Genomic DNA, 26,501 nt, shown 5'->3' on the forward strand with positions numbered 1-26,501 from the left:
AAGTATAATTTTTCTTTTGTTCATTCAAAAGTTTATTTAGTTCATTGTGTTTTCCCCTTCTTTTTCCATGTCTCTATGCCAGATGAGATGATACCAGTTAGTCAATGCTTGTTTAAATAGGAATATTGTGATATTTATTGTTGCAGAGACTGGACAAACAAGTTGCCACTCATTCCTGAATTTGTAGCTCCAGAAATGATGACATCTGCTGATTACACAGGTCAGCTTTTTCAACCAGCAAGCAACCCAACCTTTTCTTCTCAATCTGATCAGCTTGATAGTTTTGATGAAGAATCTCCTTTACTAGAAGGTAAAATTCACATACAGTGTGATGTAAATGGGGCTATGCCTGTCACTAACCAAATTCCTATGTGATTTTTCTATCTGGAGCAGTAAAAGGGGTTTTGATATTTTTTATGCCTCCCAGTGTTACAACCCCCACATTTTTGGGGGAAAGGCTTTTTGGGCCATATAGAATTTTGGAGCATGCCCAGTGCTTCATTGGAAAGGAGATAGAGGAAGAGTGAGAAGCTGAAACCTTTCCCAGAATTTCAATAGAGAGAGGATTGAAGATCAGAGATTTCCCCAGGATATCAAAGCAAGGTGGCTAGAAAGCTGGAAATTCCCCCTAGATCTTACAGAAGGCAATTCAAGCATTTTTGTAAAGAGGTTTTGAGGATGAACTATATACTCGGGCAATAGTCTCTGCTCTCTGGTCCTTGGTGGGGTATGCCTGTGCATAGCTGGTGAAATAGTCTGTCACAACCGGAATGTTCTCTTTATATTGGAAGTCCATTTCTAAAGTCAAGAAGTCTATACAAACCAAGTCCATAGGGCCTTAACTAGTAATGTTTACCATCTCTGCTGCTCTGTGCACTAGGGTCTTTTTTTTTTTATACTAATACATTGTTTACAATGTTTCTCAACATCTTGTGCTTGTTTAGGCCAATAGAACCTGTCCTCACCAGTTGTAGGACCATCTCTGTCCCCATATGCCCCATGTTATCATGGAGAGACTGTAGCACAACTCTGTGGAATTTTTGTGGTAAACACAGTTGTTCGTGATGACCCGAATTGGTATTTTTCCATTCTCTGTACAATACCTGATTCTGCACAAATAGATGATCCCACTCTCTGATGAGCAATGACATGTCTAGATCAGGGGTCGGGAACCTTTTTGTCTGAGAGAGCCATGAACGCCACATATTTTAAAATGTAATTCTGTGAGAGCCATACTAACTACAATGCCCCCCAAGACCTGCCAAATTAATTTACTACAACCCCCTACTCTCCTGACGCCCCCCAAGACCTGCCGAATTAATTTGCTACAACCCCCCACCCTCCTGACCCCCCCCCCCCCCAAGACCTGTCAAAAGTCCCTGGTGGTCCAGTGGGGGTCCAGGGCTTGCAGACAAATCTTTAATAAAAAAGTTAAAATCTAACAAAACCCCCCACCCTCCTGACACCCCCCAAGACCTCCAAAATTAATTTACTACAACCCCCCACACTCCTGATGCCCCCCCCAAGACCTCCAAAATTAATTTACTACAACCCCCCACCCTCCTGACCCCCCCAAGACCTGCCAAAAGTCCCTGGTGGTCCAGCGGGGGTCCGAAAGCGATCTCCTGGACTTGGGCTGTCGGCTGCCAGTAGTCAAAATGGCACCGACGGCCCTTTGCCCTCACTATGTCACTGGGGTCGACCAATGGCAGCAGTAGCCCCTGTGACATAGTAAGGGCAAGGGGCCGTCGACGCCATTTTGATTACTGGCCATTTTGATTACTGGCCCCCCCACCCGGCCACTTGCCGGATGGGGGGGCCCCTCCTCAGCAGCGCCGAAGACTTCAGCTTGGGGACGCGCTCCCCGATGCATGGCCAGGCCGTTCCCGACCTGGCAAACTGCGGGACCGGCGGCTATTTGGGGGATTTCTACAGAAGCTGATTCAGGGCTGCAGGACCCAGAGGAGCTGGATTTTCAGGCCCTGCCCCCCAATCTGAGCCCGGTGTGTTCCCAGGGTGATGTCCCAGATCCCCCCTCTCCTCCCTCGTGCCCCCCTTCCCCCCCCTCAGGAAAATCTTTTTGGCTCCGTTTTTTCATCTGAGTTTGTGCTCCTTATGCACAAATCGTATTTGGTCTGCTTGCAGGAGGATGAGGACCCCGTTCCAGGTCCCCCCCTTAAGGTTCCTCGAGTATCCGCTCCCCTAACCCCCACAGCACCGGATGCACGTGGGTCGTTGGGGTTTGGGTGGTGCCGGGGGCCCCGCTCCTCCCGGACCCACCTCAGCCTCCCGTGGCTCTTCCCCAGGACTCAGATGAGGAATTTGCTTCACCTGCCCCTCCCCTCGAGGGAGATGATCCCCAGGTTCTCCATCTGTTTCAACGGGAAGACCTCGAGCTGCTCATTCCCTTCATTTTGCAGGAACTGGGGATTGATGCCTCCCCAGAGGACTCGGTGACTGCGGCGATGCGGGTGAACGCGGACCCAATCCTGGCAGGGCACTTCTGCGCACGTTTCCTTTCCATCCCATGCATAAGCTTCTTCTCCTGCGGGAATGGGAAGCCCCAGAGACGGTGCCCCGAGTGAGTAGGGCTATGGACAAGCTCTATCCGCTCCCCTAAGATTGCCTGGACATGCTGGAGATTCCCAAGGTGGATGCATCCGTATCTGCGGCAGTCTCATGCAGCGGGCAAGCCTCAGGTGGGTTCAACAATTACTCAGCACCTGGGACCTCCCGTCTGCAGAGGCAGAGCAGGCGGAACGTTTGGAGGGCGCCATCGCATATGGCGCGGATGCCCTCTATGACTTGCTCCGCATTCAGGCTAAGGCAATGGTTTCCGCGGTTTCAGCCAGACGCCTTCTCTGACTGCGTCATTGGACTGCGGATTCTTCTTCCAAGGCTCAGCTGGGCACACTCCCTTTCAAGGGCAAGTTGATTTTTGGAGAGGACCTAGAACAGCTTATTAAATCCTTGGGTGAAAACCAGGTCCTTAAGCTGCTGGAAGACCGCCCTTAACAGGCTAAGTCTTTTTTTTCCTGACGTGTACCCATTCCCGGGGGCAACGTCAATACAACAACAGGGAGCGAGGTTCCTTCTCTAGGGGAGCCACCTCCAGGTCGCAGTCCTAGTCTCATTCTTTTCGGGGCCGTCGGGCCTTCCGAGATGGTAATTCACAACTCCCGGCCACCAAGTCCACTACCCAATGAGATCCGGCCGGTCCATTCCTCCGTACGACACTTAGGTGGTCGTCTCTCTATCTCGTTTCTCCTTGCAGCCAACTAACGAGACCCACTGTCTGTCAGACCCTTGCCAGACTCCAGGACCTCAGAGTGATAGTCCCGGTATCGTACCCAAAATGGACAATTCATTTTGTCCCGTCCTGGACCTCCAGAGGGTCAATCGTGCCCTCGGGGTGTCCCATTTTTGAATGGAGACCCTGAGGGCGGGGATAGCGGCAGTTCGTCCTGGCGAATATCTGGCCTCCCTCGACCTCACGGAGGCTTATCTCCACATACTGATTCGTCATGAGCACCAGAAATATCTCCGGTTCACCATCCTGGCTCAACACTTCCAGTTGCGTGCTCTGCCCTTCGGCCTCGCCACCGTTCCCCGCCCCTTTACCAAGGTTATGATTGAGGTGGCGGCCGCACTCCAGCGAGAGGGAATATTGGTCCACCCTTATCTGGACGATTGGCTTGTACGGGCCAAGTCACTGACTCTGCAGATTAGCGGTCAACAGGATCCTAGCTCTTCTCACTTCCCTCGGCTGAATAATCAACTTCTCCAAGAGCAATCTCCAGCCCTCCCAGGTTCTGGAATGTCTGGGGGCTCGCTTCGATACCCGGGTAGGCAAGGTTTTTCTCCCAGATGCTCGAGCGCTCAAACTCCTCGATCAAGTGCACAGCTTTCTTTCGCTCCCACTTCCCACAGCGTGGGATTACCTACAGGTTCTGGGAACCATGGCTTCCACCATCAACCTGGTCCCCAGAGCATTTGCGCATATGCGTCCATTGCAGAACGTGTTGTTATCCTGCTGGAAGCCATGCTTTGAACAGTTTCGGGCGATTCTACCACTCTCCGACTCTACCATTGCAGACATACAATGGTGGCTGTTGCCGGTGCATCTCTTCAGAGGACTGCCTTTACTGACTCCACAGTGAATCATGGTCACGACAGATGTCAGCCTCTCTGAGTGGGGAGCGGTCTGTCAATCTCAAACAGGGCTACTGGTCCCCGGTTCAGTTTCGGTGGCACTTAAATCGTCTGGAGGCTCGGGCCATACACCTGGCCCTCAAGGTTTTTTCTTCCGCTAATCCGCCACTACGCGGTGCACGTTCTCTCGGACAATTCCACCATGGTGGCCTATATCAATCGCCAGGGGGGTACCCGGAGTCGTCTGGTGATGCTGGAAGCCAGCGTACTCCTCGCCTAGGCTGAGTGGCACCTAGTTCGTCTATCTGCCTCCCACATTCTGGGCAAGGAGAATGTACAAGCCAATTTCCTCAGCTGACAACGTCTTGATCCCGGAGAGTGGGAATTGTCCGACGAATCGATGGATCTCATTGTTCGCAGGTGGGGTCCTCCTCTACTGGACCTGCTGGCGACCTTGAGCAATGCCAAGGCTCCCAGATTCTTCAGCCACTGGAGTGAGCATTGCTCGGAAGGAATGGATGCTCTGGTCCTCCCTTGGCCTCACGACGTTCTCCTCTCCGTGTTTCTTCCTTGGCCTCTAGTGAGAAAAATTCTCAGAAGAATAGAGTTCCATCATGGTCCAGTACCCGAGTGGCCCCGCAGACCATGATTCGCGGATCTGATAAATCTGGCGACAGATGCTCCTCTTCGCCTTGGCCATCTCCCACGCCTCCTTTGGCAGGGTCCCGTATTTTTCGACCCGGCAGATCGCTTTTGTCTAGCGGCATGGCTTTTGAATGGTGGAGCTTGAGGAAATAGGGCTATAAAGAAGAAGTTATATCCACTCTGCTTTGGGTTCATAAGCAGTCTATGTCTCTGGCCTAGATTTGCGATTGAAAAATGTTTGAAACTGCTTGTGTGGAATCGGGTGTCTTGGCTCACTCGCCTTCAGTTTCTATGCTTCTTTCCTTTCTTCAGAAGGGCCTCTCCAAGGGTTTTTTCCTTCAACTCGTTGCACATTCAAGTCTCTGCCCTCTGTTCCCTCTTAGGTACCATTGAGGGTCTTGCAGTGGCCTCTCACCCGGATGTCATCCGTTTCTTTAATGGCACCAAGCATCTGAAGCCGCCCGTCCGGGCCACTTGACCCTCGTGGAGTCTTAATTTGGTCCTCCAGGCTCTTTGTGAAGCACCCTTCGATCCTCTCCGTTGGACTATCCTCAAGGATTTGACTCTCCAGACTGTCTTCCTTGTCTCCATTTGCTCCACTAGGAGAGTTTCTGAGCTTCAAGCGTTGTCCTGTCGGGAGCTTTTCCTGCGGTTCTCGGATTTGGGAGTTTCTCTTAAAGCCGTACCTTCTTTCTTGCTGAAGGTTGTTTCTTCTTTCATGTCAATCAGTCCGTGGAACTTCCCGCATTCTCTCCTGAGGATATAGCGGGCCCAGTTGGGGGTTAGCTTCGCCGCCTTGATGTGGGATGCATTTTACTGTGTTACCTTGAGGTTACCAATGGCTTCTGGGTCTCTGATCATCATCTTTTTGTGCTCTGGTCTGGTCCAAATAGAGGCAACCAAGCTTCTAAGACTACGGTCGCTCATTGGTTGAAGGAGGCGATTTCCTCGGCCTATATCTGCCAAGACTGGTCCGTCCCTGAGGGCTTAAAGGCTCACTACTTGCATTCTCAGGTTATATCTTGGGCGGAGGGTCAATCGGTCTCTCTGCGGAAATATGTAGGGCCGCTACGTGGAAATCCCTACATATCTTTGCTCGCCATTACCGCCTTGACGAATGGGCACCAGTGTTTGGTTCCTTTGGTTGGCAGGTACTTCAAGCGGGACTGTCTCGGTCCCACCCTTTGTAGGGAAGCTTTGGTACATCCCACGGTCTGGACTGATCCGGGTACATACAGGGAAAGGAAAATTAGTTCTTACTTGTAAATTTTCGTTCCTGTAGTACCAAGGATCAGTCCAGATGCCCTCCCGTGTTTCCTAGGTCGGTCCGCTCAAACTCTTTTCTGTTTTTTCCTTCTTACAGGAATGTTTCTGCAAGGCTCTTTTGGATTCTTATGAAAGGCATCGGAAGCATCTATTATGATGACCAGGGGTAGTCATGCAAGAGCAATTAGTTATACAGTTCATTCAAATGTTCTATTGTTTGATTGTTCAACAAATTTACTAGTTATCTTGTTACTTGCTTGACCTTATACTTTTCACTGCTTTGACAATGGTTATACTGAAGGGCTGCAGGGTAGGTTCTGTCCTCATATAGGATACCTTTTCAGTTTTGATCTGTCTCCATCTGCTGGACAGGAGGCTCAACCCACGGTCTGGACTGATCCGTGGTACTTCAGGAATGAAAATTAACAGGTAAGAACTAATTTTCTTATATAGCCTGTGACAAGTTAGCCCTTTCACCTCTACACCAATTTTTCAACACCAATACATCCTTAGCATCCATTTTTCTCCACAGTATTAAAAATAAAAATTAATCAAATTGATCCCAGCAGTGCCTCCAAAAATGTTTGTAATGCCTCCTTGACTGCTTACCTCACGGAGCATTCCTGGGTCCAGGACCAAGCTGGCGGAAGCCCCTTAGGGCAGACTCCATAGGTCCTCACGTTCTTGGTGCCTGGTGCCTCCACCTGGGGAAGAAGATGTTAGTGGGGGTATTTCCCTCCCTTTGCCCCAAGAAACAAATGTGTCTGTGAAAAAGGCTGGCTGTATGTACCAATATATACAGGTTTATTAGACTATAAAAGCATATACATGTCTACATGGCTATGTATATTGCGAATAGGATGTCAAACAGCACACTAATCTATGCGGGGTTAGTAGGCCATGCAACTATATACATTTCTACAAGATAGCAAGAATATTTAATATTTGACAATTTGGGGCTGTTGGCCCCCACAGTATACCACCATATGGAATAGAAGGGACTTCTTATCTTCTCACTTTTGCATGTATTATTATTATCCTCCCCCTTTTTTTCGAAAGTCTCACCCATGTGAAAAGATGGGCTGGTGGGCACTGTTGGTCCGGGGGGGGGGGGGGGGTGTCATTGTATCTAAACCATCTCTTTCCACTCCGTTAAGAGGTCCATGCCAATGCTGAGGTCCATACCCTCCTGGGGGACCTGAGTCTGCCTCCTGGTCTGTTACAGGGGTCCATTCCCTCCTGGGGGACCCAACTCCACCTTCTGGACTGCTGCTGGGGTCCACACCATCCTGGGGGACCCAACTCCTCCTCCTGGTCTGCTGTGGTGGTCCACACTCTCCTGGGGGACCCAACTGTACCTTCTGGTCTGCCACTGGGGTCCATGCCCTCGTGAGAGACCCAGCTCTGCCTCCAGATCTGCTGCTGGGGTCCCCTTGCTCAAGGGGGACCTCTGGATCTGCTGCTGTCCTTCTGTTCTCCTCTCTTGGTAGGAGCGTTTTCCCTGGCATGGGTTTTATGGATCCACTAGGCTCATGGCTCTTTAGTGTTCAGTGATTCAGGCCCGTTGCAGTCTCAGCTTTTAGTAATTTTAGTTCTGCTAAGCTCATAGCCAGTCATTCATTGTTACTTAGCCTGGATAAGTCACCTTCTCTCACCAAAAGGCCTAGTTTTGCTTTCTCTGTTGTCTGACCCTGTATGGGTCACCTGCTCTCAGCCAAAAGGCCAAGACCCAGAAAGGACCACAGAAAGAGACCATGTGCATGCCCCTCCATCCTGCCTGGCTATCTCTTTCTGTTGTGTGGGAACTGGGTACCCAAGTGTCTGAATACCCTTGTTAGTCAGGGTGAGAATCTGTTTGCTTCCTAGGACTGGTTTTCAGTACATTTCTCTATAAATCCCTTTCCCAGTCATAGTTCAGTAATTTAGGAGTTTGAATTTTTTATCTTTAGCGATATTTCACTGCAAATTTACCAACAATAATTACCACAGGGGGCTGTGACATGTAAATCCCCTACGTGAATCTCTGACTAATCTATTCAATGATCATTTAAGTACCTTCACAGTAAGGAGTCTGGCAATCTTTTCAATTTCCTGCGCTGGCCACTCAAGTTACATAGTTGCTATTATGCTCTTTATTTTTTCCTGCTTCAGTTCACTTAAATGGTAGCATGCTCAAACCTCTGTCTCTTGTGAGTGAGGATTTCAAAGACTTTTGGATTTTGACTGACCAGTGCTTGAGGGAAGAGTATAGCCTCATTATCTCAAAGGGCTGGGACAGAGATCTGTTTGCTATTCAGCCAGTTAATAGATTAGGTGAAGAGCCACTAACTCAAGAGAATTGGGTTTTGATAGTTGATTTACAGTTGAAATTTTTGACTTGGAAATTTTTGGATATTTTGCTTAGGGGATTTTTTTCCAGGCCAGTTCATGCCTGAACTGTATCTACACTCTAGTTATCCCATCTCACTGGTAAGGATATTATCAATCAGGATGAAGGTGCAAGAGCCAGAAAGGAAGTGAGCAGAATAAGGATGGACAAAGAAACCATTTACTTTTTATTGATCATTGGATGTATGCTGATTCCTATTTTTGTCATTTTGACCTAAATTCTTTTCTTTAAGTTACAGTAAAGACTATTTTTTATTTTAACTTTGCTTACAGACTCCAGTGTTTTCATTGAGTTGGACCCAATTGTGGACTTATTGGGATGTATGAACCCTTTTGTGATTCCTAGTTTCTCCCTGTGGTGATAATTTTGGTTTCCCTGCTTTTACTTTTCACTATTTGGCACCTTCTGTAAATCATCAATATAGAGTGTGAAGTGGTCACGGAGATCATGGTGGATAGTGCCAGGGGCCCCGAAAGAGAAATATTTCTGTCCAGACCTGAACTAGGTACAGTAGCACCCCTAGTCTAGGATAAAGCACCAAAACGGGGGACCAGCTACACAAAGTTATTAACTTTAACTGTGTGCTATATGCTTAATTTTGAGAGCACAGTCTTGGAGAGAGTGTTAACATGATATGAACTAGTTCCATGTGGGCAGAAATGTAAAAATCTAGGCATATGCTGTAGCAACAGCTCATACTGACTAGAGTAGCTACTGATTTATTCATCCATTGGACAATCTAATTTCATGTGACATGTATATAAAGCTTGAAGAATGAGTAGAAAGAAATCAGAGGAAAAATCTACATTTCCAAAACACATGGTAAAATAATTTTATGCAAGAGATTCAACATGTATTGAGTTAACAATAGCTAATCAAAATTCAAACAAAGGTGCATTTGGAAATAAATAACTTTGGAGTGCCAGAGCTGGAAAATTTACTGTTTTTGTTGTTGTTTTGAATTCTAAAGGTGCAAGTTTGAAAGGGCAGCACTACACTTTCATAGTAAATCCAGGATTTAATTCATTTTTATAGAGTCTGCATAATATATATTACTACCACTAGATGACAGCAGAACAACAAATTTTATGTATATATTTCATAAATTTTATCCTTGCATTTGTACATTGCTTTATATTAAGATGTCAGGTAAAGGTTTTTTAATTAATAAAAATGTATCACAATCTTGTTTGCATAACCAATAAGGAAATTGCATGTAAAACACTATATTGCTTTGCAAATTTTTCATGGAAATCTAAAGCACTAAAGATGTTCCCGCTTGGTTATATATAAATAACAGTTTTGTTACTCATTACAGGGACCATGACAGGTTCCATTTTTGCATACAAAATTTAAAGCTCCTAATGCTATTTATTACTGAAAATCAATGTGCTGAACAGAAAGGCACAGTAACAGAATTTCAGCAACAAAATGACACTGACAGTTTTCCTGTAACTTTTTTGTGAGCTGCTGACCACTACATTTTTCACCCTGGTTCTTAAAATTTATGGCAAGTGCCCAAGTTTTCAAAATATTTTCCATCTCTGTCTAGATGATTTATATAGAAATCAACTTCACACTACTGGATGTTTCAGATAAGTGTCATGAACCTCTCTGGCCATATTCAAGAGCCCCCTAAAAACCTTTTTTTAGGTTGTTTTAAATCTTAAACTCTGGCTCTTCCCAATCATAATCGTATTGACTTTAAGAACATAAGAACATACTTGGTCAGACCAAAGGTCCATCAAGCCCAGCATCCTGTTTCCAACAGCATCCAATCCAGGTCCCAAATGTCTGGCAGGATCGCAAGGGGTAAATAGATTCCAAGCTCCTTATCCCAAGAATAAGCAGTGGATTTCTGCAACTGTACCTTAACAATGGTGGCTCACTGGTCTAGGGGTATGATTATCACTTTGGGTGCAAGAGGTCCTGGGTTCACATTCCAGATGAGCTATGAGATCTACTTAATGTTTGCCAGATTGGTTGCTGTTAGAAATAGAATGCTGGGCTTGATGGACCCTTGGTCTGACCTAGTATAGCAACTTCTTACGGACTTTTCTTCTAGGAACTTATCCAAATCTTTTTTTTAAATGCAGTTACACTAACAGCTTTCACCACATCCTCTGGCAACAAATTCCAGAGCTTAGTTATGCATTGTGTAAAAAAATATATTCTTTTATTTATTTTAAATGTATTACCTAGTAACTTCATTGTGTGTCCCCTAGTTCTTTGTACTCTTTGAAAGAGTAAACAATCAATTAACATTTACACATTCCACTGCACTCATTATTTTATAGACCTCTATCATATCTCCTCTCAGCTAGCTATTTTTCAAGGTGAAGAGCCCTAACTTCTTTATCCTTTCCTCATAGGGGAATTGTTCCATCCCTTTTATCATTTTGATTTCCCTTCTCTGTATCTTTTCTAATTCTGCTATATCTTTTTTGAGATGTGTTGACCAGAACTGCACACAATACTCATAATGAGATCACACCATGGAGCAATACAGAGGCATTATGATATTCTCTGTTTTTATTCTTCTTTCCTTTCCTAATAATTCCTAGCATTTTATTTGTTTTCTTGGCTGTCGCTGCAGTGCACACTGAGCAGAAGATTTCAACTTATTATCAACAATATCTTGATCCTTTCCTGAATAGATACTCCTAAAGTAGAACCCTGCACTATGTAGTTATAATTTGGGTTACTCTCCCTTAAATGCATTACTTTGAACTCGTCCACATTAAATTTCATTTGTCATTTGCATGCCCATTCTACCAGTTTTGCAAGGACCTCTTGCAATTTCTCACAATCCTCTTGTGATTTAACAAACTGAATAGTTTTGTGTCATCGGGAAATTTGATCACCTCACTCATTGTTCCCATTTCCAGGTCATTCATAAATATATTAACAAGCAGTAGTCCCAGGACAGATCCCTGGGGCACTCCAGTATTCGCCTTTCTCCATTGAAAAACTTTACCATGCAGCCCTACTCTATCCCATGACTTTTTCATTTCCTAAGAAGTCTCTCATGAGGGACTTTGTCAAAAGTTTTCTGGAAATCCAGATACACTATATCAATTGGCTCACCTTTATCCACGTGTTTATTTACACCTGCCAAAAATGTAGTAGATTGGTTAGGCAAGAATTCCTTTAGCTAAATCCATTTTGGCTTTGACTCATTAAACTGTGGCCATCTATATGGTCAGCAGTTTTGTTCTTTATGATTGTTTCTACCATTTTGCCTGGCACAGACATCAGACTCACTGGTCTGTAGTTTCCTAGATCTACCCCTTGATCACTTTTTAAAGATTGGCTTTATATTGGCAATCTTCCAGTCTTCAGGTACCATGGACTATTTAACCATGTTTTCTTTAATAAATACATTTTCTGGTTTGTCTTGGCTGGATTGAAAGCTCCAGGGAGCAAGAGCTGTACTTTGAATGTGTATCTGTACATCACTATGGATATCTGGAAATGGTAATGAGGAGAAGGAGAAAACACATTTTATGCTACACTATTTTGCTGGAAAATATACATATTGGGGTACATTTTCAAAAACAGCGCGCGCACCATGCGCAAACAAAAGTACGCTGAATTTTATAAGATCTGGGGTCGGCGCGTGCAAGGGGGTGCACATTTGTGCAACCTGCGCGCGCCGAGCCCGGCGCGCTGCCTGTTCCCTCCGAGGCCGCTCCGAAATCGGAGCGGCCTCGGAGGGAACTTTCCTTCTGCCTCCCCTCACCTTCCCCTCTCTTCCCCTACCTAACCCACCCCCCCCCCCGGCCCTATCTAAACCCCCCCTACCTTTGTCGGAAGATTTACGTCTACCCGAGGCAGGTGTAAATCTGCGCGCGCCAGCGGGCTGCTGGCGCGCCATCACCCGACCCAGGGGCTAGTCCGGAGGCCTCGGCCACGCCCCTGGGCCGGCGCCACACACCCCCTCTTGCCCCTTGTACGAAGCCCCGGGACTTACGTGCGTCCCGGGGCTATGCGCGCGCCGGCGGCCTATGCAAAATAGGTGCGCTGGCGCGAGTAAATCCGGCTGGATTTACGAGCGCAGGGCTTTTAAAATCTGGCCCATAATATTTTCCCACTTTTCAGTGGCTGGCATTGTACAGTGTGTGATAGAATACTTTCAGTATTCCGGGCCCCCTGGAAAACTAGCCCATATTAAATTTTCTTCATTTATTTAATTAAATTTAAAACATATTTATAATCTCTGAGGGAATTGTAGGGATTGTAAATCTGAATAATTTTTGTGGATAAGTACACTATATAGGCTGTATGGTCTTTTTATGCCATCATGTTTCTGTGTTTTCCGGAAATTGCCAATACAAAATGCCTTATAACAATACATTTACAATAACATACAGTAATGACAATAAATATTCCTTTTTCCCTCAGCAGTTTATCAAAATTAATGACCCTGAGTACATAATCAATAAACTATCCATGTATTCCATGAGCAGAGCCTACACAGATTTGCACAATGAGAGTGCTTGGTAAGTAGTTGAGGACCTATAACACTTAAAAACAATTTACCTTTTTTTTTTTTATCTGTTACTTATTTAAAATATTGTCATGCTGTATTAAAAGAACACATAAATGCTATGTGAAGAAATTAAAAGATGTCTTAAGCCTATCCTTTTGTCACAAATGCTGCAATACGTTCATGTGAACATTTATACCTGCTCCTCCCTAGCATGCTTATGCTGTCCAAAGGTGTGTACAGCATAATTAATTCCAACGCTGGGCCTTGAACACAAACTTACGCACCCAAAGCCTGACCTGAGTGAAAATCTGGTTCTTCCAAGAAATAAAGTTTCACTGTGCAACCCCATAAAAAGTGTGACTCAAGACATAATATAGCTAAAGGTCTCATCAAGAAAGAAAAATATTTTGCTAAAATTCTGCTACAGTTTTTGTTTTTCTGGTGCTCAATACCATATTTATTACATATGCATTATATTATTATTATTATTATTTAATTTTGCTTCACTTCAAAAAGAAATGAAGAGAGCCAACACCTAGTGATGGCAAAGCCTCACTATGTTTTACTGGAATTGACAAGATTTTATTTTTATTTTTGAGAAAAATTAAATAGCACCTTGATTTATAGTGAATACTACATAGTTTACAGTTTATTAAGATTTATGAATCGCCAGATGCACAAAAACTCTTGGCAATTTACAATAAAGCATGCATAATCATTTAGACATACATGACATTAGTCAATGAGAAATGAATAGAAAATTAATGCAACTGTTCCTGCATAGTATTATGTAGAAAGTTCAGTCTTGGTTTACTGGATGGGGGTGAGGTGGATATGTGGATTTATGAAAACTACCAACACAGAGAAGTGTTACCAGTTTTCCACAAATTAACCAAAATACATTGCTTTAGTGAAATAAATTGTTGTTTCTTGCTTATTCTTTCTTGTACCATGTGGTTATGGGAGAGTCTGAGTTGGGATGCTTTGTAACAACCAGGTTCTATAAAATGGGGGAGTCATATTCTATAAGGCTGGTTTGTAACTTCATGCCTCTACTTGAGTGTACAGAACAAGCAGGTGTCTGTAAGTACTAGAGATGTGTATCGTGTGATTGATCGTCTTAACGATCGATTTCGGCTGGGGGGGGAGGGAATTGAATCGTCGCGGTTTTGTTTTTGTAAATATCGTGTAAATCGTAAATCGGGGAGGGCGGGAAAACCGGCACACTAAAACATCCCTAAAACCCACCCCGACCCTTTAAAATAAATCCCCCGAACTCCCCCCAAATGTCTTAAATTACCTGGGGTCCAGTGGGGGGGTCCCGTTGTGATCTTCCACTCTCGGGCTACGGGTGCGTTGATAGAAAATGGCGCCGGCGCTACCTTTGCCCTGTCCATATGACAGGGCAAAGGTAGCGCCGGTGCCATTTTGGTTCCTATCCCCGACGTCATGAGCGTAGGAGATCGCTCCCGGCGCCATTTCTATCAACGCACCCGTGGCCCGAGAGTGGAAGATCACAGTGGGACCCTCCCACTGGACCCCAGGTAATTTAAGACATTTTGGGGGGGTTCGGGAGGGTTGGGGATTTATTTTAAAGGGTCGGGGTGGGTTTTAGGGATGTTTTAGTGTGCCGGTTTTCCCGCCCTCCCCCTTCCCCCGATTTACGATTTTTGATGATAAATCGGGGGAATTCCTATTAAATATCGCCTCTAACGATTTTTGACGATTTAAAATATATCGGACGATATTTTAAATCGTCAAAAAACGATTCACATCCCTAGTAAGTACAGCTTTCACAGAGAGAGCACTGGTGCAGTAGTGAGTAGTGTGTGACTCAACTTACTTTAACAGCCTAAATGAGGGATTCTATCATGTCTGCATATAGATAGAATAAATGGAAGGTTCCTGTATGCTTTTGTATTGTTAGTTTGGTGCAGAAAAGCTTATCAAGAAGTAGAAGGAAATATCTGAAATCCCTCAGCTTGAACCCCCTCCTGGAAAGTTCTCTCAAGAGAAAAGAACATTTTATAGCAGAGCTCTCTAATTCCTACCCTTGAAGTCCAAAAGGTAAATGGTAAGTGCCAATTAACCTGGATCTTGGATCAGATGTATGCAAGTATATCTCAAAAATATTTTTGTGGATAACTTGGAAAACAATTGTCCTTGCAGCCCCCTATGACCAGAATTGAAGAGGCCTGCTTTAAAATGTGTGGGAATTCACTTTAATAGCATAGGAGATTAACAGCAGCAGCTTAATTTTCTAGAAGTCTAATATGTGTATAATATTAACAGTATGTTTTTCTTGTGTTATGGGATTTTTCCATTGCAGAACTGGGAATTAATTTTGATCATATTTGGCAAAAGACCTTGACAGTTCTAAATCCGTTGAAACCAGCAGATGGCAGCATCATGAACGAGACAGACCTGACTGGACCCATGATTTTCTGCTTGGCCCTTGGAGCAACACTGTTACTGGTATTGTATAGCATATGTCATAGGACTTCAGCTTCATAACAGGCTTTCCAGGAAATGTTGCTACAATTTGATAAACTGCCAAGCTTGGAAAAAAAAATTATAGATTTTCTCATTGCTCTGTTACAGTACATTAGGTAGAAAGTTTAGCAGACTGTATTTAGGATAGAATATATTGTTAACAGTGGGCATTCACTGCTAGAATCTCATGCCGTAGAAACAGGTACATATTGCAGTGAGTGTGAGTTAAGAGGCATTTTTCATTTGGTGCAGTTATTGCATAATTTATATGTGGACTCATAAGTGACAGTTCTGCATATCAAATCAAAATATTTCATTATAATTAATCAATTCTATGAGTTTTAAAATTGTATTGAAGAAATTCTCCATCAGCTCCTATCCCACAATTTCTCATGCTGATCACGGCTGAACATTTATTCAAACATTAAATGTAATGGTGATTTTTTTTTTTTTTTTTTGCTGGGTCATACCAGGTCACCAACTTGGAACCTTTTTGGACTTGCTTCCTATTCCCCACTGGTAAAGTGTAGGCTGATGCTAGAACCGAACCCAGTACTTTTTTTTATTATTATTATTTAGGAAATTGCCACAGACTTAAATGTGGTTGCCCTAGAGCAGTGGGGAATTGTGATGAGAAACTGTAGGCTGCTCAGGATTGTCATAATGGACCATAGAGAATCCTACCACTTTGATTGCACCATCATTTTCAGGTTACAATCGCTAGTGCACTAGCAAGAACAAAGAGGGTCCCATAAAATTAATCTTTTGTCAGGTTTCTCATCCTGTATAATTCCCTCTTCTGTCATATAGAATGATGCAAAACTAACAGGTACGTTTTAAAAGGAGCACATGTGCACCCATAAATGCGTGAAATGGGCTTGTGAGCAAAGAATTTTATGTTGTGCATGCAAATACAAGTGTATCATTTAAAATATCTCTGCCACGCATATGTGTGCAGAGAAAGAGAGAGAGACAATCTGACACTCTATATATCTCCCACAGTAAGAGGGGAACTTTAAACTCAGGTTGGGTTTTGGGAGAAGTGGTGCTATAAGGGTCTACAGACCCTCGCACCCTAGGCAGATCAATGTAACACCGCCACCCCAAACCCACCCTGAGTTGAAAGTGTCCCTCTTACAGTGGGAGATATAGAGTGTCAGATTGTCCCTTTAACAGAGGTGCTCCCTCTCTCGCTCCTTCTCTCTCTTGACCAGTAGTAGAGTGTGTGTTGCCATGTTCAGCACATAACTGGGCTTTTTAAAAATTACCCTTGGGGGGGGGGGGGGGGTTGTGCTCACAGAAGTGATTTTATGCGTCCACTTCCACGTACTGCAGAGAGGTGTTCCTGGGAGCAGAGCTGGGGGTGGGGAATCCATTTATGCTCATACTTTTCAATTTTTGAAAGTGTATATGTAAATGTTCACGTTAACATTTATACTAGCTCCTTAGCAACAATAAATGTGCATGCTTATACCACACAAAGTAGTGCACAGTCCTGCTACTATTCAAAGCAAACATAAGTGTGTAAGTCCACTTTGAAAATTTGGGTTAAAGCCCATATGCACTTTGAACATGAGGATTTCAGCTGTCAGTGTGTTGTTATAAAATTGTGAATATTCTATAAACTGTGCATATTCACAGCACTGGTGACAGTAGATTTTACTGGAACAATTGCAGCATGAAAAATGAAAGCAATAAGGGATATATTTATCAATGTGTGTTAAAATGCGTTAATGTATATTGTTAGCAAATAGACCCTGTGTTGTTATGTGTTAGTGTAAATTTCTAAATATATCCCTAAGGGGGTTATTTTCCAATTCATGTTATGGCATTTTCACATGCGCAAAATGCCTGAACGCATGCGAAAAGCACCATAATGCTTGGTGCGATGCAAATTCTCAAAAGGGGGAGGAGTTGGGGTGGGATTTTTGTAAAAGTGGGCTGGCTTTGTGAAGCCATATCACACCGTTTTAACGCTGAAAATAACTACACCTTTTTCACTGGTGTTAAGCTGTGTGTAAATTGTGATTTTTTTTTGCAAATTGTGTTTTGGGCATTTGTAGGCTGGGGAGGATTTGGGAAGGGCCTGAGATGTGAAATGGAAGGAGAGGGAGGAAGGGAGAGAGAAAGAGCCTCTGGGGGTGGCACCATAGTAAGCAGCTATTTATGCTACTATAGGAGGCCCACCTAATAACTCAAGGTGAGATTTAGGCAGTAGTGTAGGGGTTAGGGGCCACTTTGACATGCAGAGTGAGATGTATGAAGAGAACAGTACACTCTTGTGAAGATTTGATGTCCTATGGAGTGAGGAAACTCACAAAAGGATGAGATTTGTACAATGTTCTCTCAACCTAGCTTGATAGTTTGAGAGAACATTGTACAAATCTCATTGTTGTCCTTCGGAGCGAGGAAACTCACACATCAAATCTTCACAAGAGTGTACTGTTCTCTTCATACATCTCACTCTGCATGTCAAAGTGGCCCCTAACCCCTACACTACTGCCTAAATCTCACCTCGAGTTACTAGGTGGGCCTCCTATAGAGATATAAATAGCTAGCTACCACAAGGGCCTTATAGATAGTCTCTCAGTCTCTTGCTCTAGCATCTCCTTAACTTCTAGAGTGCTTTTGTACAAAATTTTATGGTGAACAAATTTGTAAAAAAAAAAAAAATGTTCCCTACCAATTTTTTTTTTTTAAAGATGAAAAGTCTAGTATTTACCATTATCACTGTTGTAAGAGGTTGTGTTCCAAAATAAGAATACAATATAATATTGTAACACAGCATGAGCTGTCTTTAGTTTGCTAGAGAACAGAGTAGACTGGACTCCGTTTTACACGTTTTATTTACAGCAAATTAAACCATGAAAATCCTTACTTCATCAGTGCTATCAATAGAAGTGTAGCAGTGTACAGAGTGTTCTAGCATTCTTCTCCTCTCATCTGGGGCCTCCCTTTCCCTTTGGGTCCTAGCTTCTTATCCCTCTTCCCAGGGGAATCGTCTTGCACCCAGGATTCCCTTCTGGCTGTCTTATTTATTTATTTATTTATTTCTTGTTTTTATATACCGACATTCCTGTAAAAAATTACAAATCAGACCGGTTTCCAATGAACAAAAACTATGCATAAGAGCGTTACATGGAACATTGCGAGAGACAAATAATTAAATAGGAAACCGGGGCTAAGAACTTGCCAATTGTAACAGAAACAATACTAAGTTAAAACATAAATAAATTAGTTACATCCGAACAGACATTGATCAGTACTTAATAATCTGAAGTTAACAGGATTTTAAGTAAGATAAATACTTAATAAATCTGTTTTAAAAACTTTTTAAAAACTTTTAAAGTTTTTAAAAGTCTGGCTGGTCTAGGATATGGCTGGAGGGTAAGCTGGATGGTGAGCAGAGTTATGTTTCTGGGAATGCTAGTTTAAGGTGGACCAGGCTAAATGCCTGGCCCTGGACTTTTAAGGAGGGTCTAACATACACGCTTTTACAATTCTGTAACATTATCATACACAAACTGATAGTTGATTTACAATAAATAAAATCGTTATATTTTCTTAAGCGTAATGAGAGTAATTTTCAAAGCCATTTCCATGGGTAAAACAGCGCTTTACCCATGGAAATAGGCTTTTACAAAATTGCCTGCACCATCTGTGAATAAAAGTACAAGCAAAGGGTCAATGTGCACATTCTTTAACCTGCATTTTGAAGGGGCGTTTTGTGGGTGGGGTTGGAGTAGGTTTTGAATTGCATGTATATTTTTGCATTTTCAAAATATGCACATAATTTTTCCTGAAGAAATCTATGTGTGCACACACTAACAGGTATAAATGTGTGTGGATACGTTTGGTGGGATAATTTGAAAAATCTGTATAAAGTCTGTGGGGAAAAAAGTGCCCACAGCCTTTACTCCAATGTACGCAGTTACTAAATTACCTCTAAGTAGACATTTTCCAAAGCCATTTTTTCAGTTAAATTTGCAGTCTGAAAATTGTCCTCAATCAATCCAGCTAAAAATAGGTATGACATTGCTTTTTAGGTGAGGTATTTTGGGTAGGGTTGGAAATCACATACATAAATCAGATTTTCAAATTGTTGTGCAGTGTGTTCAAGTGAAAATGTGCCTGCAGTAAAAATATGGGCTCTTTGTCCTCAGGGGTCGATTTTCATAGAGAAAATGTCTATGCATTTTCCCTTTTGAAAAATAGGTACAAGGTCTGTACCTGTGGATTTTGTACTCAGGGAGGCTTTTTGAAAATTGCTGCTAAAATGACATGATCTCATGACCCCACAGGACTTCAATTCCTAGATTTAGATACCATGAAGAACAATATTGCAGTTAATTAGCTATGAATAGCATCAATAAGTGCTCATCAATCATTTACTCAAACCTCTTTACACATCAATATGCAAATTCATTATCATTCAAGTAAATTAAGCATATCACAGAGATATATCCTGAATCCAGTATTGCAATCTTCTCTTCTGTATAACCTAATAAAAAAAACTTCAAAAGGTAACATCAAGTTTGTATATGAGAAAGATTAAAAATTAGAAACAGAGAAAGGTTAAGATGTAATGCATTATCCATTTTCATAATGAAAAATCTCCAGTGCTAATGAATTGTGATTCTAAATATTATTGTGCAGTAAGTATGTGAGAACTAAGGGGGTCATTTATCAAAGGGCCTTTTCGCATGTAATAGAATGCAAATTGGGGGAGGGGAGGAGTCGGGGAGAGGCAGAGTCGGCGGTGTCTTCAGGGCCGGCGATAATGTTACTAACATTATCAGCAGTAGCACGCCGAATAGTACCACCTTTCACGGTGGTACTATTCGGTGCGAAAGCAGGCAGCTGCTGCACCACCGTGGTGCGAAGGCTGCGGGCTTTCACAGGCCCGCCCCCCGTTTTCGCAGGATTCATCATTCTGTGAGGAATGATGAATCCAGGCCTAATATCCCAATACAGAACCAGTCCTCTCCTCCTGATTGAATTGTACCAAATCATTTAAAGCAGTACTGAAAACCTTTCTTTTGCAACAAGCCAAATTTTCCATCTAAGAATGTCCATCATTGGATTTCAGTTAGATTTTTCTGAGATATACTTGGATTTAAGAACTCGTCTTTGGCGATACATGTTTGTATGATACATGCCTGTATGTTTTATTTTTATGTGTGTTGAAAATGTACATCGCCTAGTCCACTGTGTATAGGCGATTTATAAATCTTAATATACATAAACCTGTCCAGCTGGTTTTTAATGTTTTGTTTCAAGCAAAATCACAGGATAACTAATGAGATTCCATTACATACAAAAAAATGAATCAAATTGATCTGCTAATTAACATAAGTTGTATGGTATCAAAGGGAAACAAACACCACAGAATAAATAGTATATTTTTCTGCTTCTAAAGACCTTGGTTTGTATACTTAACCCAGGGTTCATGGCATTTAGATTTTTTTGTTATGGCTTCTGTGATCCATATTTGGCCATAGGGTTCTAACTTTGACCTAGAGTCATCATTTTGCAATAAATTTCACTATATTTGTTTCTTTGTAATGGGTGTTTTTTTTTTCTCCAGAAAAATAGTGACACATTTAGAAAAGCAATTTCTACTCCCCTCCACCTTTTTTTTTTTGTTCTAATTCCTTTGCAATGATCCCTGCCTGGTTCTCACACCCTGTTTATTAGTTGATTACACTGACATGGTTTGTCCATAAAAGTCCTCAGTTTTAAAGAAGAAATACAGGCAGAACAGAAAACATAAGAGAGAGAAACTATTTACATGTTCTGAATGTGTTCAAATATCAGACAGGAAGCAAGAACTCATGCAAAACCAGAAAATCAGGAAAGAGAACAGCCAGAGTTCTGTTATAGACTATAGGAAAAAGTTTCTAACTAAAACAACCTATTCAGCTTACCAGAAAACCAAACCACCCTCATTAGAGTAACCCTTTGCATGTTCTGAGCATGTTAAACGTTTCAGTCAGCCAAAAAAAAATCAGGCCATATCCCTAGTACCACAATAGAGGACTTGCAGTTTGATGCCTACCTCAGCCTGCCATACTCCTAATACCACCATTGTTACTGCTCTGTCTATCTGCTTGCCTATTATATACATGAGAATTTTGGTGCTTCCATATTTGCTGTTTCTTTTTTGTAATTAGTAGGGATGTGAATCATTTTTTGATGATTTAAAACAATTGTCAGATATATTTTAAATCGTCAAAAATCGTTAAGAGTTTTGATAAGAGAGTTTTCACTAGCCCCACAACTTTGGAATGTTCTCCCAGTTATAGTATGTTCAATGCCCGAACTATTAAACGTTATGTAGCATGTTAAGGCTTTCTTGTTTCCGAGTATTTGAGAAATTGGGAGCCTGTATACATATATAGTGGTATAGACATGTAATGGGGTGGAGTGCTGCATTGAGGGAGGATCATGTTTTTGTTTTTCAGTTTGTTTTATGTATTTTATGGATGTTTTGTTGTAAATCACTGTTGATAGCTTTGCTGATGATTGGTTATCTAAAATTTTAAACAAATAAGTAAAATAAATTGGAAGCCACTGAAAGATATCACCTGTGGGCAGAGTCAGGGAAGCCCAGTCCCATGTGATGTTGCTGTGTCTGCTGGTGCCAGTAAAGCAGGGATAGGAGGGCAGATCCTTTGGAGAAGCGAGAGGGCTCAACTCACCCTGTTGTACATGTTTATGACTGGAAATGGTGCCCTGTGTCTTTACCCTCTGGCACAACTAGACTTTGATAATTTAGATTTAGGTTATTTTCAGTCACAACCAGTGGTAATTTTCTGAAATAAACAATGGTACCAAGGCCCGTGGCAGCCTTCTACTTCCACTCCAGCTGCAATGAAACAGACCTGGCAGAAAACTGCCACTGGATGCAACACAGCCAGATGGGATCTGGCTGAAAATTGGCTTAACTTAACTGACTATGGCTTAGGCAGCTAATTTGGGGGCTCAGAACAATTTTGAAAGTCTACTTTATAATAAACAACCAAAGGATACTACTATATGCTTGTAGCACTGATGGCGCAACCACAGGAAAGTAGTCTAAACATGCAACGACTTGCTTAGTCACATGTGCATGAAATGGATACAGCATCCAGATTGTCACACAAGCATTTGCTGGTAACACACAAAATACAATTTCACACTTGCAGACAGATATGTATATATTGCCTTGAAACAATTGATATAACAGGAAAACCAATTGATATATTCAGTTTAACCCTAGTAAACAAGATATGTCAGTCCTACTCCAGAATACATATACCTTCCTCAGAGAAAGAATTTTCCTTTCTTTTCTTCTAGTTTGGTTTTCATTTTTAAATCTATAAACTATTTTTGTTTGTCTGTTCTCCCTACATCTGCTATTTCCTTATGCTTCTCTCTTCATCCATGGTGCTTAATCAATAAAAAATCATTTCCCATATGCATAAGGCAAGGCATTGAAAATTTTTTTTATTGATTTGTGTTATGATTCTTTGTTTTGTTTTTTTTTATTGATTGTGGATATAATATCTTCTCTGCTGAGAATTGTGGATCAGCAGACTCTACATTTTATAAATAATTAAATCTGAGATATAAACCTGAGGTCATATTGAAAGTGGATCCTTGAAAGTAGTTTATGAAAGAAACTTCTACTGATTCTGAGAAAAATAGAGTAGAATAATTTATTTGATTATTTTAACCACATTAGTAGAAGACCACCATGAGAGCAACTTTCAAAGTTTGCGCAGAAGTGTAATGTCTGCAGGGTATATTTTACCCATAGATTTTATGTCAAGTTTTCAAAGGGAAAATGTTCCCTTTGAAAATTAGATTGAAAAAAGTATGTGCACAAATCTGTATCTGCTATTTGCCAGAATACTTTTCCCAGAGAAATTGCATGTGTACATATACGTACATAACTGTGTGAATATGTGTGTAAGGGCTAACCCATCCCAGGCATTGTCCCCAGAAATGCCTATTCTCTCTGCATGGAAAAATATGCACGTACTGGCACTAAGCATGTACTTTCACATGCAGAGCGTGTGGGAAATTTTCAAATAACCCATATATCTGCATATTAGACACTGTGTTACTTGTGGAAATACCTTTGAAAATTGCACCTTAGGGAGGGAGGGAAATTTTCAAAAGGATTTCTGAGGGATAAAATAGATTTGTATGCAGAAATTTACTTTTATATAATTGTCTGCCTGATATACAGGTAAACTTATGTGTGTGTTTCATTTTTGTGCATATTAATTGAGCGAAGGTGTTCCCAGGGGAAGATTTCCCACTTATACATATAGGGGTAGATTTTCAAAGAAGCGCGCGGGTGTTCATGTGTGCGCGCTACCCGGTGTGCACACATGGACGCCCGATTTTATAACGTGCGCACGCAGGTGCACACATGTTATAAAATCGGGGGTTGGCGTGCGCAAGGGGGTGTACAATTGTGCACCCGGCATGCGCCGACACATGCGGCCTTCACCCATTCCCTTCCCCCTAATCTAACCTTCCCACTCCTTCCCCCAACCTATCCCCACCCAGCCCTATCCTAAAATCCTCCCAACCTCTATACTACCTTTTGCGACTGCCCACCCATGGCTATGCCACTGATTCTCAGTGGGCATTCTCAAAATCCATTACATACAATCAGACTTATATATTGTTTCTAGATACAAGGTCAGCATGATAAAGCAAAATATCTTCAGCATTTTATCTTATCTTGACCATTGATAGATTTATCTTTGCATTTTATTCAAGCCACAGATCTCTTAGATCCTGATTAATCAACAGGTCAGCATGGCCTAGATTCTAATTATAATAATCTACAGTTATCTACAAGCACTGCACATTTTGTTACTGTTAAGAAAGGATCACATTTCATTATATCTAGTTTCTACCAACTATCATTATCCTTTATCTTGTTCATGGAGCCAAAAAGTCTAACAGTACAGCCTTGAGCACATTTTTTACATATCTTTTATTCTCATTATAATCTAAAATAGTAGCTTTTATTTGTGCAACAAATACCTTTTGTCTATTCTGATATCTAAACCAGATATGCTAAATTGGACTATATTGGATAGAGAGATACAAAAAACTCTTAAAAATGAATTTTAAAAGCCTAGAGCTTGCTAAAACTGGGAAATACATGAATATGTCGGTCCAGCACATGCCGATGGATTTTAAAAGCCACACGAGTAAGCATGTATCTCCCTTTGTGTGCACAAATGAAAAGTACCAAAAAAGGGTGGGGGTGGGGGCATCCTCTAGGCAGGACATGGGCATTCCTGGATTTCAACTTCAAATTTGCGCATACATACTTATACCCATAGGTGTGCACTGGGGTTCCCTGCTGTGTAATTTTACTTCTGCTATGGAGGACGTGTAACTAGCCCTCCAGCCACTCAATAGCCCTTTTGGACCCACCGCTTGGGAATTAGCAGGTGAGACAGGATGGACAGAGGTCGAGGACAGGCGATGACTGTAGAACAAGGATGAGACATAGGCACTTGGAGACTTGGGCGAGAAGAGGCACTTTGAGACTTAGGCAGGCACTGCCCCTCAGGGCGGCCTACACAGCCCCTGTGGGTTGGTCGTGGACCACCCTGTCCCACTGTGTGCCCTACACAACCTGAAGAGGCTGGTCGCGGACCATGCAGAGTGCTGTACAAGCACAGGACTGAAGCTCAGGACAGAAGACGAATCCGGGCAGCACTTGAAGACAGATCCAACCGGAAAAAAGGCTCCAATGACCGGAACAGGACTCAAGCTCAGATTCAGACACGGATTCGGGGAAACTCAGGATGTCATCCTGGAGGTGGAATCTGATGGTGAGTCAAGGCTAGAATACCCGGAGCAAGGAACTGGAGGAACAGGGACAACTTGTCACAGGAACTGAAGTACTGGGACAACTGGAGATGAGGACCAAAGACAGGACCATCTGGAGATAGGAACATCAAGGCAAGAGAAAGACAAGGATGCAGGATCTGATGAGAGACCAGGAACCACAGACGAAGACAAGGGAGCTCCCACAGACCTTGAAGGAGAGACGATGGACCTCGGAGCCTCCTGGATGAAGAACTGGAATGGAGCATCCAGGAGCAGGCAAGCTCCTTGCAAAGGCCATGAGGAACTGAAGAGAAGCCCTTTTATAGGACTGAACATGGGATAAGGAATGACATCACAAGTTGGAGTCGTAGGGCTTTTCCTGCCACTGGCCCTTTAAATACAGAAGAGAGGTGCGACCACATGACTAAGCAGGAGCTAGGCCAGGATGGAGTCAGCATCAGCGGCGTCGGTGGCACCCTGGCCATAATGGAGGAGAATGGCAGCGGCACTCCTGCCGCGAGGAGGCCAGCGACATCAGCGGCAGCTCTCCCACTGCAGAGAGGCCCCAAAAGCGGTTCCTGGCCGCATGGGAAGGCCAGGGTGATGGTGGCACCCAGCTGCAGGAGGAGGGCAACACAAAGGAGGCTCCATGCCGCAAGACAGGGCTAGCGAGGCTTCAGTAGCGGCACCCCCACCATGAGAGGGCAATGGCATCGAGCTGGAGAAAGGTGAGAGGCCGCTCACTGGCTTGTCCCGTGGCGGCATTGTAACATTGTGAGTCTTTCCTCACTCCAAATGACATCAAATCTTCATTGAGGTATACTGTGCTGTTCGTACGTCACTCTGCATATAAAAGTGGCCCCAAAACCCTAAACCACCACCAAAACCTCACCTCAAGTTATTAACTGACCCTCCTATAGTGATATAAATTGTTGAATACTATGATGACCTTATAAAGAGTCTCTCTCTCTCTCTCTCCCAAGAAAATAAACTTTAATGCACCCTACAATACTACCTATGCACAGTACAGTATTTCAAAAATTATCATAGACATGCTCTTTTTTTCTTATCACGGGCATTATTCATGTGAAATGATAGCATTTTGATGAATCTAGGGGTTAGTTTCTTCAGAAACAGTTCAGCAACATGAATGGCCTTTAGAGTATCCAGAGAGCAGACTCAAGCTGGACTTAGGCAAATCTCATATAAACTTCT

General features: G+C 42.8%; 1 protein-coding gene across 4 annotated transcripts in view; it reads left to right on the top strand.

Annotated features, from left to right (window-relative positions):
* Positions 1-26,501, top strand: part of YIPF7 (Yip1 domain family member 7) — a 177,891-nt gene that overhangs the window by 40,558 nt on the left and 110,832 nt on the right. For all 4 annotated transcript variants that reach the window (XM_029588513.1, XM_029588502.1, XM_029588522.1 and 1 more), the window contains 2 exons: positions 147-310; positions 15,274-15,419. In XM_029588513.1, the coding sequence (XP_029444373.1) occupies positions 147-310; positions 15,274-15,419 (310 nt within the window). The remainder of the gene's footprint in view (positions 1-146; positions 311-15,273; positions 15,420-26,501) is intronic.

Source organism: Rhinatrema bivittatum, chromosome 1, assembly GCF_901001135.1.
Source record: "Rhinatrema bivittatum chromosome 1, aRhiBiv1.1, whole genome shotgun sequence".
In the NCBI taxonomy this organism is placed as follows: Eukaryota; Metazoa; Chordata; class Amphibia; order Gymnophiona; family Rhinatrematidae; genus Rhinatrema; species Rhinatrema bivittatum.